The sequence below is a fragment of the Dicentrarchus labrax genome, unplaced genomic scaffold (genome assembly GCF_905237075.1).
Source record: "Dicentrarchus labrax unplaced genomic scaffold, dlabrax2021, whole genome shotgun sequence".
Lineage (NCBI taxonomy): Eukaryota > Metazoa > Chordata > Actinopteri > Moronidae > Dicentrarchus > Dicentrarchus labrax.
This window is the reverse complement of record NW_026136723.1, coordinates 19,537,768-19,554,678: the sequence shown is the minus strand read 5'-3', so window position 1 is coordinate 19,554,678 and position 16,911 is coordinate 19,537,768. Positions and strand designations below refer to the sequence as shown.

Sequence of the window (16,911 nt, the reverse complement as noted above, 5' to 3'; positions counted from 1 at the left end):
CCTGAAAGTCGTATTATTTGAGTCATGTTTTGTATAAACGAATTACTGCTTAGACAGGCATGATTCAGTCTCTTGATTAGAACGGCCTGACAAAAATGCCGTCACTAAATCCCTTGCTCTGCAAACAGACTGAAATGGGTTTTGTGCTATCATCAGTACAAATTCGCCCTTTGTATGACAGAATGGCACTTTTTTTCTGTTTTGTGTGCGTGTGTGTGTGTGTAGTTTTATGATGTGTGTCCCCAGTGTAGTGGAATACAGGAAGAGATAAGGTCAGCTGGCTGGATGGGGGAGAAGAGGGCAGGTTAAGTGTTTTCCGCTGATGTGTGCATCAGTGGTCAGAGATGAGGCATATAAATGTAGAGAGATGATGGCCAGAGTGGAGGGACACAGTTCTACACACTACACAGCATCTCAACTTAAAAGGTGAGACCACAGCCACTGCTCTTCAGTACAACTCTGTCTTTGACTTTGCAGCTTTGTTGAGGCTTTTCTTTCTCTCTTTATTTACTTTCCACATCTCAGCACAAACCATCATGGAAGCTGCCATCTGCACCCTCGTCACCCAGTTCAAGACGTATGCTGGGAAAGATGGGTCCTCCAGCACCCTCAGTAAGGATGAATTCCACAACCTGGTGACCTCCCAGCTACCCAACTATGTCAAGGTAAATCTCAAAAGTTGTTCAGAGCCACTTTACCTGCTGATTGCTGTCGACTTTGCATCCAGAGCTCTTACAGATAGACATTGACATTGAGGTTGTGGCTTTTTATGCAACATTAAGGTGTCTGAAGCCTCTCAAGATGTCACTGTGCTGTTATTCAGACATATTACTGTGGCTATATGGTCTTTACATATAACTCTACTGTTATCCACCCTCATAAAAGACCCATTCTTGCTGCCACTTAGTTTTATAGAGTACTTTCTCTAAGTTTAGTACAATGTCACACACATCGTTATGTCCTGGGCAGTGGCGGAGGAAGTATCAGATCCTTCACTTAACTAAAGCACTAATACCATGCTTTGAAAAAAAGTCCTGCACTGAAAATGTTACTTAAATAAAAGTATGTAAGTTTAATGAGAAAATATTTACTAAAAGTATTAGAGTAAAAGTGGCCCCTAAATGGCCCCTAAGGATATTAGATCATGCATTAATATAAATGCAGGATTTTACTGTTGTAGTTGGTTGAGGTGGAGCTAATTTTTAACTATTTTGCACAGGACTTTGGAACTAATTGATTGATCATTTTTAATAATATTAATTATGAATTAATCTGTTGATTGTTTTCTACATTAATCAACTGATTATTTACAAGTAAAAATTCTGAAAATTGTAAGAAATGTCATCATAATTACCCAGAGCTCAAAGTGACATCTTCACAATGTTTGCAAAAGCCAAATTTCTTTGCTAATCTACCAATTATCTTTTCCCATTACTCAATTAATGTATATTAATATGTATCAAATGTAATAAACCATCATTATTTGATGTGGTAAATTTAAGGTAATGTCTTAAAATGACTTTATCTGGAGGAAAATGTCTTCAATTTAAATTGGTATAAAATGAAGGAGCAAGCAAATACCATTATTTGATAAATGTATTTTATTTTATAACAGATAGCATCTCTATGAAAGTGAAATAGAAATAAATTCTTACTTTATTTGACAAAATGTAATACATGTTTTATGAAGGCCAATGTGAGTGACTGAGTTTAATTAATTGTGTGCTTTTAAAGGATACTTTCTGTGGCTGTAAATGAATGTTGACCCCAGTTATCATTTATTACTACACTCAGCCATTAGGTGGCAGGACAGTCTTGTGAGAGTGATCTTGTAATGATCAGGGTCTCCTCTATGTGATCACCCACAGAACGCCAGTGATCCCGGGGCGATCGAGCAGCTCATGAGCTCGCTGGATGAAAACAACGACGGGGAGCTGACTTTCTCCGAGTTCTGGCAGCTGATCGGAAAACTGGCGAGCAAACAGGGAGGCTTCAGTCAGTAGAGCTCGCCATCCTCTGTCCGTTGTGGCTTTGAGTAGATTGTTGCAATACCAATCAACTCAATTTAAGCTGTCCAAATTCAAACTCAAAGGCATTCACATCCTTTTATCACTCCACCAGTCCCACATGTGTAACTCTTTAGTTAACCATTTGTTGAATGCAGGGAACTTTTGAATTAAAGGCTTCATTGTCTCCAGCCCTCAGCCACCAACACTCTGTCTCCTGTCATTCATTCACCACATTATATGATGTCCAGCAGTCCACATTTGAGTGGGAGTGTATTACAGCCTTGATTTTGGGACCTGTAATCCTATATGTGTTGCTGCTGCCACAGCTACACCATCCAGACCATATCTTGTTCCATAGAGCTTCATAATGCCTGTGCAAAGCTGCCTATCCAAGCGTTAAGCAGCTGTGATGCAAAAACATGGCCTGGTCTTCCTTGTCTGTCAATGAGGCCTCAGTAGACTGTGTAATGGGGATATGTGGACCAAATATAGCAGGTTATGTCTGGGAGGACTTATTGTTTTTGCAACATTTGGGACTTTGTAGTTTAATTGCATTGTGCTTGTTTAGCTGGTAATTCTTGCTGTAACGGTCACTTTGTGTTAATTCTGATGTCTAGACAGAGTTATGTGTGCTGGCTTGCTCCCCAGCTGTTTTATAGCCTATAGGCCTGTTTTAATTTTGCAAAAGAGACAAGGTGCTGCTAACTGATGTTGAAAAACGCGGACTCTTTCGACAGATAAGAAAATGTGACCTTTGTATCCAAATTACACATGCTAAGGTGCCAGTGTGGGAGGGGTGGTAACGGGCAAATGAGTCAGCAGCAACAAAGTGAGAGGCAAAAAGAGCTGGGCACCCGTCTAGGCTGTGTCCGTCTGTATGGGGAGGTCTCCTTAGTTGCCAGTCAAGAGCTTCCCCAGATAACCTCAATGTGGAGGCTTGTATCTCACTTGTCCACGAGAAGGACCAGTTATGAGATTTAATCTGTGGAGGGAATTTTTAAAAACAATACAAAGACTTGAAAGCCCTTTCAAGAATCTGGCGAGACTGCTTTGCCTCTTGCACCACATTTGCCACCCACACTGGCTATCCTTTAGTATTTTGACTGAAGATTCCTTTATTCTCAAATTTCCTGCTGTGTCAGCTGGGAAAAGATTGACCCTCCATCACAGCCAAAGTTTTAACTGTCTTTTGTAGCTGAAAAGGGGAGATTTTGTTCATGTTAGTACCTTTTCTTGGTGTGTATTTATATCTTTTTATGCACTCACATATGTGAGTTGTCCTGAGACATACAGATGTGTAAAAGAAAAAAGGAGAAAAAAAAAAGACACATCCTCCCTAAAAAAGGATTGTAAGGGTCTGGATAATAGCTATACTTCCTAAATCTACATTTAATAAGTGAAATACTTTTGAAAGCCTTGTGCAGATGAAGTAATCCCACCCGCCCTGTCTCCTCGTCCACGCAGATGAAGCCGCTCCAAGCCACAAGCCTAGCGAGTTGGCGTGAAACTGTGCAAATCACACATGACGTGAAACAGCTGGCCCATGAGCCAAAGATAATTCCAATAAAAACCCAACTATAAGTGTTTCGATACACTTTTTTGACTCCCTTTTTGCTCAGAGTTAGAGCCGCGCTCTTCCACATTCCCACTTCTCCCTCTCACTCTTCCAGGTACACGCCCTTTGACTTGTCAGGGGGAAAAGTTTTAAGGAAAGGAAAAAAAAAAAAAAAAAGCCTAAATCACGGAAGAGATTCTGCTGTCCTACTAGTTTGGCAAGTTCTCTAGGCTCAAAGCGGCGTAGAAAAGGCGGAGAAGAGGGCAGAAACTCAAATTTGCGCACATTTATACACATCTCTTTTCCCGCAGACTGTATACGGTGAGTTGGACGCGGCTTTCTGGGTTCTTTTTAAGTTTCTCGTGCAAATGAGCATTGTATTTGTTCATCGTTTTTGCCACGTTTCGATATACTCTTGCAAGAGCCATCCCATGAAACTTGGCCGCCGTCTGAGTGCAGGACGGTTTCAATGACTCCAGCCCTCAGACGGGGTTTAGACTCACGTTGCACTTTTAGAAAAGAGTAAATAACAACAGTTGGCGGCTATTTTGCTTCTGTTTATGTTTACTTTACTCGGTTTTATTGACCGTGTTTGATTGCCATATGCTCTCTCTCTCTCTCTCTCTCTCTCTCTCTCTCTCTCGGAAAGATATTTGATATTTTGATGTAGATCAGTTGTCAAGCTGCCGATCAATTTGCAAACAGCCTATCAAAAATTGAAGTGACTTGAGGTGACAAGAGCGTTTGAGCTTATAGTATGTCCGCACGGCATCCGGGTGGCGTGTTAACGCGCAATTGTGCGCAAGATCAATATTTAGCGCACAATAAGCCTTTTATGAAGGAGGCCCACCAGAGTGACAACTTGGCTCGCCGAGTGGATTTCCTTTATGACAACTTCTTCAATACTGTTTGTCGATATTTCAGAGTGTTTGTGGTGTTAATGGTGATGAGTCCTGGCAAAATCTGATGCCCGCTGATGGTGTTGTTGTGCGCGCTCCTCAACGTTCATTTGTCGGTATTTTCAGACCTAACTGAGAGGCTCGGATGAAAGACAGCCACTGTGCGTCTGCTCACCGCAATTTACAGCCACAACCTAACTTGTTCCTCTGTTAATATTTTATGCCACACGAGCGGTAGTATTGTCATTACTCTGCGCACATACCGTATCACATTCGCCCATTTGGAAACGCAACACTCAATCTCCTTTGGGCTCTGGAGGGAAACGGGAAACCTCTGGTTGTAGGCCTGTATATTTAATTATTTGCGCAGTTGTTGTTTTTTTTTTCTGGCCTTTTAGGACAAATAACGGGGATTAGTTTGTCTCCTGAGTGGGACAAGATGAGGCTCTGACGTGGGGACGAGGGGTGCAAGTCTTGAATTCATTTGTCGAAATTAGGACACGTGTTGGGACTCTTTCCAAGCAGGCAATACCACCTTAAGTGAGGTCTCTAGGTAAATAATGAACGTGAGAATGGACAGAAATGTCAATCCAAGTATAGAAGAAGTGTCTGTCTCCAGGGTTTTTTGGACATGACGCACGGAGAGCCGTTGAGGCCCTTGTGTACTCAAGCTGCAGAGGGTGTGCCACCTTGCAGGAAGAAGTCCCCTAAAGTTCCTATAAAACAAAGACAGTGTCTATAATAACGCAAAAACTGTCGAAATATGTAATCCGGATATGGAAATCAGAATAGATAAAATAAAATGAATGTTTTTTTTAATCCATGCTTATAACATTTTTGTTGAGCGATAGCTGTGTTAATCAGACGTGATATGCTCATTCTACTACATGCAAACCTGTGGTTGTATTGTGCTCATATGCTGGCAAAGCAAAATGACAGTTAGAGATCAGTAGGTCAGTGAGTATGACCTGAAAGGGGGGGTTGAGTGAAATGTAAGGTTTTAATGGCCCTCTGCTCCAGTGTCAGAGCTCTCTGTCTCTCCTGGTATAATGAGACTAACAGGCACATACCCTAATTAGCCATATATGCTTGTGGTGGCGGTCATAGAGAAATTGCTTGGCTTGAAGGCGCTTGAGTGTGACATTCATTCTTAAGTAATTGAGATATTAGTTTGCAAATGACCACTCGGCTGACACGAGCAAGCCGGCATCCTGTTGAGACAAGGAGTCCTTCCTCACCAATGTAAACTGTTATTTGCTCTCCAGCATTTGAATACTGAAGCTGACAGATGAGTACGGTCACCTTAAACATGTTCTCTCGCTGCTATGGGGCAAACTGTCTCGGAATTGGCCTGTAAATTCCTGTCTAAGTGATCTCCACAGACAGCAATGAATGGAATTCCTGCAAAGATGTGTCACCTACTGGCATGTTTTACATTTTGAGCAATGCCTGAAGACGTCTCTTTTTGATTTATATTGCTACGAATGTGCTACTATCCTTATCATTCTATCTTCATTGTCAAAAGTTATGTTTATTTGTGTACAGTTGTATGAAGGCTGTGGCTTGAGAAGGCAGCAAAGTGAAAACCACGATGAGACATTGTCAAGCAAGGGAAGGGAGAGTGGCACTGAAAGAGAGAAGCAGGTACAGCTGGTGAGGAAGACAAAAAGAAAGAGAGGAGCAGACAGGGACTAGGTAATCCCTTAGGTAATCTGAAGCCTAGTCCCCTCGGTAGCTTCAGTAGATCAGATGACCTATCAAAGATCAGAACTTCCATTGTGCATCACAGCTTGTCTCTCAATCAGACTCCCTCTCACCCTCTCCACTTATCTCACGTCACCATCCCTCCCTTATTGCGGCTCTAGACTCAACACCTGAAACGAAAGGCCTCGCAGGGACACGAGGAGATCCTCTGTTTCATTTTCCACTGGATGTGCCTATCACATGAATGTGTTTTGAGTCAGACCATCCTAGAACTTCCTCCTTTACACTGCACGCAACCGCAGCAGTGGTCAGCTGTTTGTGAATATCTATCTATCTATCTATCTATCTATCTATCTATCTATCTATCTATCTATCTATCTATCTATCTATATGTTTATCTAACACCACTGTCTTGACCTGTCTTCCCCAGAGACAGGAGTCATGGAGGCTGCCATTCAGACCCTGGTGAAGGTCTTCCTGAAGTCGGCCAAAGGAAAGGAGAGTCTAGGAAAGAAAGAATTCCAGGGTCTTGTCAAGAACCAGCTCTCCAACATCCTTTCGGTTAGGAAATCTTCACTGAACCTCTTTGAAATGTTACCAACACTAGCATTATGTAACCACTTCATAGGCTATCCTTAACCTGTCTTGGCCTGTCCTGATATTTTTAACATGAGCACTGTGACTAAATGGTGGTGTAACATACAGTAGATGGGGAAAAGGGATCCAATATAATTGAATGACATTCATCAGCTTTATGATGTAAATAGAGTCACTGATAGAGGGTCATTTACTAATCCTGTATGGTGATTTCACCAGTGAGTCCAGTTAGAGTTACACATCATCATGCTTATTTGTTTCATGGTTGTGTCTCCTACCCAGGACACAGACAGCAAAGAGGCGGTCAACAACATGGGCCAGGGACTGGATGCCGACCAGGATGGCAAAGTTGGCTTTGAGGAGTACATGAAGCTGGTCGGGTACCTGGCGGTCTCGCTCAGCGACCAGCGTAATCTCGCCAAAGAGGAGTCCGCCCAAAATTCTGCGTCCGGTCAAGTGGCGCAGTCAAGTGCCCAGGACAAAGAGGAGAAGAAGCCAGAGGCAAACGCAGGAGCAAAAGAGGAAGCAAAGCCAGAGGCAAATGTGGAGGCAAAGGCGGAAGCAACTGCTGAAGTAAAGGCAGAAGCCAATGCAGACCGAAAGGTAGAATTAAAGGTAGAAGCAAATGCAGACCCAAAGGTAGAATTAAAGGTAGATGCAAAGGCAGAGGGGGCGACGATGCCTGAGGCAGCAAAGGTGGAGGAGAACCCAGCAGCAGCGGCGGTGGTGGCTGCAGTAGAGGAATCAGCATCAGCAGTGGAAGTGGCCGTGAAAGAAGTGGTGGAGGAAACAGAAAAGGTGGAGGAAGATGCGGAGAAGCTGGCTGCAGCTGTGGAGGAAGAAGTGGAGAAGAAGATAGAGGAGGCAACCTCATAGGGGACAATCCATTCCATCACAAAAAAAATTACACTAAACGCTTACAATCAACACTACACAAAACACAGCATTAATGCCAAAAGAAGTTGGTAAGCCACTAATGAGTTTTTTTAATTCACACAACTTTGAAATACAAAATATCAGTAAAAGTTCAAACACTACAATCCCAGCTCTAAAGAAACCCTACTCCTTATATATGATAAATAATACATCTACATGACAGAATTATTGCTTTGTACTACTAGTTACCACTATGTTCATGTGTACAGCATGTGCATCCCACTATATAGCACATTTACCTCATTACGATAATATACTATGATAGCATGCAGACGTACACTATCATATGCATGCCATATCCCTGTGAAAACCTAACTGCAAAATATGATTTACCTGCAAAGTGTCACTGTATGTTAACACACCACTGCAGCCAAGATATTTAGTTTAAATCCCCTGCTCTCCCCACTTTTATCTTTATCTGGGTCTCTTCTGCAACTCTACTTACTGTACATTGGTCTTTGGTAAAACATCAGCAGTGTACATCTTGCTATGCACTAATGTTTTAAAAGAATAGTTGGACATTTTGGGAAATACACTTATTAGCTTTCTCACCAACAGTTAGATGAGACAATCGACACCACTCTTATAGGTGTCCACTGAATATGAAGCTACAGTTAGTAGCTGGATAGCTCAACTTAACATAAAGCTTGCCTGTATCTGTTCAAAGGCAAAAAACCTGTCTACTAGCACGTCTAAAGTTATATCTGGACAGTTTTAATCTTGTTTACACTTTGGTTTTATATAACGAGTTAATTTGTGAGCTTTAGAGGTGCTGGAGGTGGATTTTGTTGCATTTGGACAGAGCCAAACTAGCTGGTTTCCTAATCAGCTGCTGGCTGTAGCCTAATTTTTACCACACATATAAGAAAGTAGTATTAATCTTCTCTTCCAACTCTTGGCAAGAAAGCTACTAATATCCCAAAATGTTGAGCTAGTCCTTTAGAGGTTGCATGATAATCTGTCAAAACACTATATACGTTTTTTACATTCATTTTTTACATCTTTTAACTCACCATGCTATGGAGCTGATTTGGCATGACAATAAACAAATTGTTTTGCTGGAGCTTTGCATTAATTCAGCTCATCTCAGTTGTGTTCTCAATATCCCATCACACCCTCTTCTTTCTCTCTTCCTAGCCTACTTCATGTGCTCTTCTCTTTCTTTTTTTCCTAAATTCTCGAAGGTTCACTTCATGTGGATCATGCAGTATGTTCTCTTCACTCAAAGTCAGCCATGGATTAGGAACTGGAAGATCAGGTGTGTCCCTTGGCTAAATAATTAAGGTTCAAGAGTGGAATCCACACCAAAGGACCCTTACGGTCAAGAAGGGAGCCCAAAATAGTCCCATGGGAGTGGACTGGTGACTAGAGGAGCAGGTCAGAGAAGGTGTTCATGCAACCTAATTCACCTGGATTAGACCTGGTAGAGAGGAACAAGATAACAAAAACAAAAGAAAAACATAACAGGTGTCACTCAGTGGCAGTTATCTCAAGTACTCTTTGATGCATTTTCATTCGGTTTGTGTCTTCCAAACCATATTGCATATCAAGGGCCAGGTTTTTACTTATTGATCCATGAAGGTGCTGAACGGTACATTATCACCTGGTGGTATACTGGATTGGAGTGACAGAAACTTGACCTTTGTTTTTGTTTCTCTTTAAAATTGCTTATTGTTGCTCATTGTTTTCTGCTGGTCTTAGCACCACTTGTTCAGGCTTGCGTGTTTGTGTGTCGGTCACACCCTCATACAGTTTAAAGACCCTGTTTGACCTGCAACTGGATCCTTGTGTCCCAGGCATTGGGAAACTACTGGATTAGGCATTTGATGGGTAACACACCCTGGGACACAAACAATTACATGAAAGTAATCCCGGGCTCCGGTGATCCTGCCCATCAGATGAGGTGGTACTGTCAGAGAGATCAGTGTCAGAGGTTGTGCTTATTTTAGAAAAAAAAAAAAGAATACTGAGCCATCAATATGAATTTATGTGGTGTGATCTTTTACAATAAGACGCAATAAGGTGTTGCATGCTATCGGAAACTTGCTAGTATTACCATTTTATTGCAGTTATTGTGGCCAAATATTTAAGTATGACACGGCCTCTTTATATTTAACTCTTTCTTGTTTGGGACACTATGGACACTTAAAAATCTGCTTCTGTCACATGTCACATTATTTGCAATTTGTTAATTACAATTTAATGATTTGTAAATTGTCTCATCATCAATAATGCAACCATGAGAAAAAGGCTCGTGTTGCAGGCCTGCTGTGCAACAGGTCTGCCTGGCCGGCCGCATGGTGCTTAAGGCACACACATTTTGGGCACACTACCAAATGTGCACCTTATGCAATGTAACAGCACCTGGCACTTCAAACTGCTCAGCAGCAAAATGGGCAAGACAAATAAACCTGAGTCATGTGGTCACCCTGCCTCACTGCGACACTCCCATTGCAAATACTCTCTCATTTACACTCACTCTGCTCAGCCTTTATACTCATTGTACGCTGTGTTTCCTGCATGCTCTATTACTAACACATTTATTAGACATTTTGGGCTATTTAGAGTATTATTTTTTTCTTTTATTAAAACCTATATTCTTTTCATATCAAAACATTTTCTTATCATGGTACTTCCTGTGAATAATGGAAACATATCACTCTCTTGCACCATCTACAGCCAGCTTCCTGTTCAACATTAACATAGGCCTATATACGTACTATACTGGCAAGCTGCATACCGTATTTGCTATTCCCCGCATGTTTCGTGCACAGGCGTGGATTAAACATCATCTGGAAATTATTTTATCACAGCTAATGCTTTCTTTTAACCTATTTGGAATAGCAAATGGATGGAGTGAACTGTTTTCTTTCAGAGAGGTTGAACTGTCTGCCCTGGCAGTTTTGTTACTGTCCCATAGTGTAAACCCCACCCAACCGTAACTCCATGTAGATTAAAAACATGCTGGAACGAAACACAGCAGATTTGCAGCAGGGAGTGTTTGCATCCAGATTTTCATTGCCACACAATGAGTCTCATTCATTCTTTGACACAGTAGATGAAGATAAAAGCCTGTGTTCTCCCAGTGAAAGTGTACATACACGTTATATGGATGTGCTTTAAAGGCTCATAGGGTAAAACTGTTTTGTGATTTTGGGACCATTCCCAGGATATTGTCCAGGCTGTCATCATCGTGTGTTGATGTACTCTGTTTATTTCCTGCCAAGTACTAGAGGGTGTGTGTTTGTGTTTAGCAGTTGGACTAATTTCAGTCCACAGTCATGTCCAGTAAACTCCACTATGCTAGTGTTTCAACTTCATATGTAACGCTGTATCATTTTTGCTTATTCTATGTAACATTTGTAATGGCTAATATTGAATAAAACTGTGACGATAACATTTGTACTTGCCTGCTATGTGCTCGGTTACTTGCAAGAATCCAGTTATCATGCGTGTGTGATGGAGAGAGGAAGGGAGAGAAAGCACCTGCAAAAAGAGGGAGGGAGGGAGGGAGGGAAGATAGAGAAACAGAAGCAGATACTATGTAAGTGGGTGAAGGAGTTTGGCGGGGAGGGGGGGGAGGAGGGAGAGGGGCAGGTGATATTTAAGCCACTGGCAAACTCTCTCCCCATCCATCTCTGCCTTGGCTCAGTCCCCTGCACCTCTTCAAAGACAAAGGAGGCCCTCCATCAGCACTCAGGTAAGACAGACAGCTTGGAGGTATTGCTTCACTGTACTTTCTCCTCTATATCTGATGAAGGTTTCTTGTAAAGTAAATTAAAGCATTTTATCAGCTGTGTAACTGCAGTAAATAGCAGAAAGACACTGGGTAGTAGGGACTCAGCTGAAGAATTGAAAACTAAATTCTGGTCAACGTTTTGTTTTTTTCTTGTAAAGCTATGTTAATGTGTAAGCTTTGAGAATAGCATAACAGGGAATTTATACATCAAAGTGAAGCCAGTAGGGATTTGAGAAAAAGCAGTAAAATAAATTACAATATACTGGCATTAATGTATGTTAAATGTATGATTAACAACTGTAAGCATGGCAGGTTTGTACCAAACCACTGGTACACGAGTATATTTAGCCTTTTCTTTTAACTAAATGTTTAATTAAATATGTCACTCAACATGGATATTGTTCCGTCACTAAGTTTACATAATGCATGTTCATTATTACCATACTCAATATTGTGTTACTGACAGCATGTTAGTCTCCATGGTTTCCTATTGTATTGTGTCAGTCAATGAGACCGTTGACCCCTATAGATTTTCCAGTTAGCTAGCTTTGGTGTCCACTTGCCTCCTCTTTTGTCTCATCTGCCTACAACTCTGACCTCTCCGGCTACACTTCTCTGAAGCATGATGAGAAGCTATAACCGGTGACTGACATTAGCATCCCTGTCATTTTTTATAATAGCTGAGAATAAATCATGCACAGGGAGATTGACAGATAGATTATGTCCCTCAGTATTTTGCATTGCTTAGCTTCAAAAATAATGCTACAGACTTTATTTTTTTATGTAGTTATAGGAGCCTAGAGAACTTTAAACTTGAGCTTGAAAGCTGAATGTGACTAAGCAAGTGTGGAAGTGAGTGAATGCCCTCACCTGTATGTACAAGTTAGGGTATATGCTTGCACCTCGGGTTACTCGGCCCCTTAGTTTCTGAATGTGAGTTTTGTGTTTCACTCCTGGTTTCCATTTTGAGTGATAAGGCTGTTACACGATCAACAGATAGAGGATGTCTATACTGAAACCACTTTTCTCTGATACCACAGTGTTAATTATTACATGCATTACTGATTCAGTTTACAAGAGCGATAACCCGTGGACTATCAAAACAGCTCAAATGTTCCTTTTTATGCAGCACATCAGGTGACACAAAGTATGCTTTTTTTTTTTTTACACATTGAGATAGAAAGTCTTCACAATCTAACTCTGCACCATTGACAGTGACGTATCTGTGTCTGTGTATGTCCAGTCTCTCCACGAGTCCAGCACAAGAAGCTCCAAGATGCCGGACACAATGTGTGTAAGATTGTTCGAAACGCTTTTCCAATGCTATCCTCCATCTTTCCATCCAAACCTCTGAAATGTAAAACCCAGTAAGGTCACACACACACACAGTGACCACACTACTGAAATTAGGGTCAGTAATAGCCTCTGCACAACACGCAGAGCGTTATTCGACCCGTTAGAAATGGGAAAACCTCCCTGCTTTGGTTTCCTTCCATCCATCCATCTACCTGTCCTGCTATCATTTTATCTTGGAGGTGGCTTCACCCTAGATTGCTATGTGACCGCACATGCAGTCGAGGCTGGAGCGGGCATTTTGTGGCAGAGTCTGACCTTTTGACCTGATACCTTTCCAGCATGTCCAAGGAGCCCAGTTCCAACCTGGAGAGTGCCATGCAGATGCTCATAAAGACCTTCCACAAGTACTCGGGGAAGGAGGGTGACAAGTACACACTGAGCAGGGGTGAACTGAAGGAGCTGCTACTAGAGGAGCTGGGGACTTACTTAGGGGTAAGAGAAGTAGAGGCAAATATGTGGTTGTGCACTAACACACTGATGCCGTTTGCAAATATGCGACACATGCAAGTATGCACTCACATACTCAGACTTACAAGTTTGGACAAGCTTGTGCAGTGATGTATGCCCACACACACACATAACAGAGAACACATTCTTAACTCTCTCTCTCCCTGTGTTCCCTGCTGACAGACCTCCAAAGATAATGAAGCAGTTGAAAAGGTGATGAACGACTTGGACGCCAACAACGATGGGGAGGTGGACTTCACCGAGTTCATCATCCTGATGGGCGCCCTCACCGTCGCCTGCAACGACTTCTTCCTGGATGTCAAATCAGACGACAAACCGAAAGAAGGCTCAGCAGAGAAGAAAGATTGAATCAGTGCAAGAGAGAAAAGAGGGGGCAGAAAAGTGGGAGAGAGATGTGGAAAGAGGGAGTAGAGGAGGGGGGGAAAGAGGAGGAGGGGGAGGGAAGGGGAATGAGCTGTAAATCAGGAGAGATTTGTGTCTTATGCAATTTGTAAACAACTACAACTACACATGAGGGGCAGATAGTTTTAGGGTTCACAGAACACAGGGCATTCAGCAGGAGTAGTGTTTTCCCTCTGCAACTGTTTTTCATACCACAGCATATCCGGAGCTAGTCATACTGTTCTCAAAGCAGTGAGACTTTACACACAGAGCAGGGTATATTTCAGCTCCTTTCAACTCAAATATAACAGTTTAACAGTTCGGAATAAGGCACTGGAAAGAAAGGAAGTTTGCAGAACGCACAATAGGATGTTTGAGCATTTCTTGCACATGAATAATTTGTGAACATATATTAAGTTACAGATTATGATATTATTGTATGTACTCAGTGTTGACAACAATAGAATATGATTTATTCCCTTTACTTCGCCTATTTTGTAATCCTTTTTGGTAATAACCAATGCATTCTTCAAAATATTAAACATGGCATTTAACCAACTAATAATTGTGGTGTGTTTAGTTTCAAAGTGGTTTAAAATCCCTCATGCTGCACAAGCATTCATCGACATGTCAGGCATAAATTGCTGCACCTGGAAATCAAGTTGAATGGTGCAGAGAGAAACAATGTCAGCAACTTGTGAGTGTGTGTGTTGGTGTGTGAGAGCGTCCATGTCTCTCTCCGTGTGTGTGTGTGTGTGTGTGTGTGTATGTGTGTGTCTGTTTGTGTGTGTGTGTATTGGGGATTCCCACAGAGTAAACTGCTCCAGCTCACACATCCTGCCAACAATATCCTGCAAGTCTTGTTCCACTAGATATAAGCTGACCCAGATGTTTGACTTGGATCTGCATGGAAAACTTCTTCAAAAGAGAGAGAGACAGAGGGAGGAGAGAAAGAGAAAGAGAGAGAAAGAGAGAGAGGGTGTGAGGGTAAGAAAAGAAGAGTGTTTGTATGCATGTGTGTGTGTGTGTGTGTGTGCGCGCGCGTGTTTGTGAATGAAGGAAGGGCTGCATAAACGGGGAGTGAATCCAATTTATGGCGTACATTAGTCAAGTATGTAACTTGGAAAGCAGTGGTATAATCACAGAGGAATGTTCAAGTTGCTGTGACTCTTAGCACACTTACTGTCCCTCAGTGTCTAACACACACACACACACAGATCAGTAAATCAACACGTCTTCTTCCACCTCATTGGCTTTTACAGCTGCTCGTCACTTTTAAAATATGATGGAGGAACAAATGCTGAACAGCTGAATCACACATCCTCTGCTGTCAACCAGAGGGATTTTTTTTACTTCTGTGTGTAATTGTGCTTAAACACTAATGAGCTTAACCGCCTCCTCTTCCTACCTTCAGCAATATTAAGAAACGGAGTCCAGGTCATACAGCGTGTATAGGCGGGGTTCACATTCTGCCGTGTTCTCTAAAGGCGTCCTCTGATTGGGTGGTTTGAATGTTTGAGCTCGATACGCTCGGCCTGCAGATAGGTAAACGATTCAAAGAAAAAGTGTGCCAATGACTGTTAACCCTGTTGTGGCCTGAAGGGAAACAAGCAACCTGTTACGACTTTTAACAGACTTTGTTATCTGCATTCTCATTCCAAAGGACCAATAAGTCAGATGTTGTCATGTAGGACAGAAGACGGTGGACAAAATAATATAAACACCTCATAGAGAAAGGGAAGAGAGCTTAAATCCAACAAAAAACCTAAAATTCAAAATGAAGCTTAAAATGTGAGTTTTTAAGGCAACTGTAGGTCCATTGAGTAAAAAAGTAAAACATTAAATATGCACACATAACAGACATACAGTGGGCCTATATCTACAGTGGTGGAAAAAGTATTCATATCCTTTACTTAAGTATTTGCAGAAAATACTGAAAGTATAAAAAGTATTCATTCTGCAGACAAATGGCCTCTGTGAGCTTATTACATTACCTATATTATTGTATATACTAATGCATCAACAGCAGCATTACGATTTTATAGCTGGTCAAGTTGAAGTTAAATCTAACTACTATATATACTGTTTCCAACATAGGGGGTCAGTCCCCCGTCAAAGGGTCACAGGATAAATCTGAGGGGTTGTGAGATGATTAATAGGGGAGGAAAGAAGAAAATGCTAATTTAAATTAATAATTTACATTAATTTACATTAATAATTTACATTAATTTTTCTTTTCTCTGAAAAGTATAATATCTCCCTCTGAAATGTAGCGAAGTATAAAGTAGCATCAAATGGAAATACTCAAGTACAACCTAAGAAATGTGTTTAAGTACAGTACTAAAGTAAATTAATTTATATTTCACCACAGTATAACTGTAAGAGGGTTACAAACAGTGCTAATTTGACCTCATCTATGCCCTTTCAAATGTTACGTGTTATTTTGTGCATATTTTATATATATTGGATTCAAATTTAGTGCTCAGTAAACTCCAGTGTGATTGTGTATGCAGTAAAGAGTGAAAGAGAGGGGACTGATGTTTGTTCAATGAATTATGGGCTTGTAACTGAGGTGTTTCAGATGTGAACCAGAGTGAGACAGACATCCTACATGAGTTATGCTCTAGAGCAGTTACTTAATTCTCAGTCACATGGCCTTTTCAGCCACACTGGCACAAACAATAGCTCGAGGACATCCTGCAAACAGTATCTAAAAACACGCCTGACCTTGCCAGGTGAGCCGATTCAAACTAAAAGGAAAGAGTCTCTAGTGATGGATCACACATGGCAGGTGCTGCCTGTGTGAGGGAAGGAGATGAGCAACACAAAGCCAGGCCATGACACTGGCACCAAGCCTGAAGCATCTGATAAGGATGGCAGGAACACTTCAGTTACCAACAGTGCAGGTCAAGCGACACCCAGATGTCAAGCCGCCACGTCTATCAGGCAAGAGTCAGGCAGCGATCACGTCAGGCTGTCATGCAAGCCTGAGAGGATGGCATACACGTGAGAACGAAATGAAATTATTCATTCAAGTATACAGTAGCATGGGTGGCTCCAGGTCTATATTGTGTGATGATTAATTCCTTTCCAGGTATAGCTTGCTCCCTCTTGGGTAGAATTTGAGAAGGCCCGCTTTCCTCAGGTTCATGAAATCCATCTTGATAGAAGACTGGAGGGAGACCTAATGGCTGCAGCACACTGCCAGAGAGGAGTCAGGAAACATATGAATTACAAGAACCTGGCACTCCTAATTCATAGAGAACA

The 16,911-nt window shown here is 41.7% G+C and overlaps 3 protein-coding genes across 5 annotated transcripts; all 3 read left to right on the top strand.

Moving 5' to 3' along the window:
* The first annotated feature begins 286 nt into the window (after positions 1-286).
* Positions 287-2,214, top strand: s100a11 (S100 calcium binding protein A11). Its single transcript, XM_051389899.1, has 3 exons — positions 287-426; positions 526-665; positions 1,869-2,214. The coding sequence occupies exons 2-3, from the start codon at positions 537-539 to the stop codon at positions 2,001-2,003; spliced, it is 264 nt and encodes an 87-aa protein (XP_051245859.1). The 5' UTR covers positions 287-426; positions 526-536; the 3' UTR covers positions 2,004-2,214.
* A 1,509-nt stretch (positions 2,215-3,723) lies between these two features.
* Positions 3,724-11,097, top strand: s100u (S100 calcium binding protein U). The gene is made up of 3 exons (XM_051389897.1): positions 3,724-3,885; positions 6,598-6,728; positions 7,047-11,097. Exons 2-3 carry the CDS (start codon positions 6,609-6,611, stop codon positions 7,638-7,640), a joined length of 714 nt encoding a protein of 237 aa, XP_051245857.1. The 5' UTR covers positions 3,724-3,885; positions 6,598-6,608; the 3' UTR covers positions 7,641-11,097.
* A 199-nt stretch (positions 11,098-11,296) lies between these two features.
* Positions 11,297-14,209, top strand: s100s (S100 calcium binding protein S). Of its 3 annotated transcripts, none has more exons than XM_051391210.1 (4): positions 11,297-11,400; positions 12,683-12,729; positions 13,074-13,227; positions 13,426-14,209. In XM_051391210.1, the coding sequence occupies exons 2-4, from the start codon at positions 12,716-12,718 to the stop codon at positions 13,609-13,611; spliced, it is 354 nt and encodes a 117-aa protein (XP_051247170.1). In that variant the 5' UTR covers positions 11,297-11,400; positions 12,683-12,715; the 3' UTR covers positions 13,612-14,209. The 3 variants fall into 3 exon arrangements, with proteins under 3 accessions (XP_051247170.1, XP_051247171.1, XP_051247172.1); XM_051391212.1 differs by having other exon boundaries at positions 11,316-11,400; positions 12,683-12,733; XM_051391211.1 differs by lacking the exon at positions 12,683-12,729 and having other exon boundaries at positions 11,306-11,400.
* The last annotated feature ends 2,702 nt before the right edge of the window (positions 14,210-16,911 follow it).

What these genes read in the sequence shown, in the direction of transcription:
- s100a11 (XM_051389899.1), top strand. Translation starts at nt 537, where the DNA reads ATGGAAGCTGCCATCTGCACCCTCGTCACCCAGTTCAAGACGTATGCT. An exon ending in AGCTACCCAACTATGTCAAG is followed by an intron (nt 666 to 1,868) that starts GTAAATCTCAAA and finishes GATCACCCACAG; the next exon opens with AACGCCAGTGATCCCGGGGC.
- s100u (XM_051389897.1), top strand. Translation starts at nt 6,609, where the DNA reads ATGGAGGCTGCCATTCAGACCCTGGTGAAGGTCTTCCTGAAGTCGGCC. An exon ending in AGCTCTCCAACATCCTTTCG is followed by an intron (nt 6,729 to 7,046) that starts GTTAGGAAATCT and finishes TCTCCTACCCAG; the next exon opens with GACACAGACAGCAAAGAGGC.
- s100s (XM_051391210.1), top strand. An exon ending in AGCTGGGGACTTACTTAGGG is followed by an intron (nt 13,228 to 13,425) that starts GTAAGAGAAGTA and finishes CCCTGCTGACAG; the next exon opens with ACCTCCAAAGATAATGAAGC.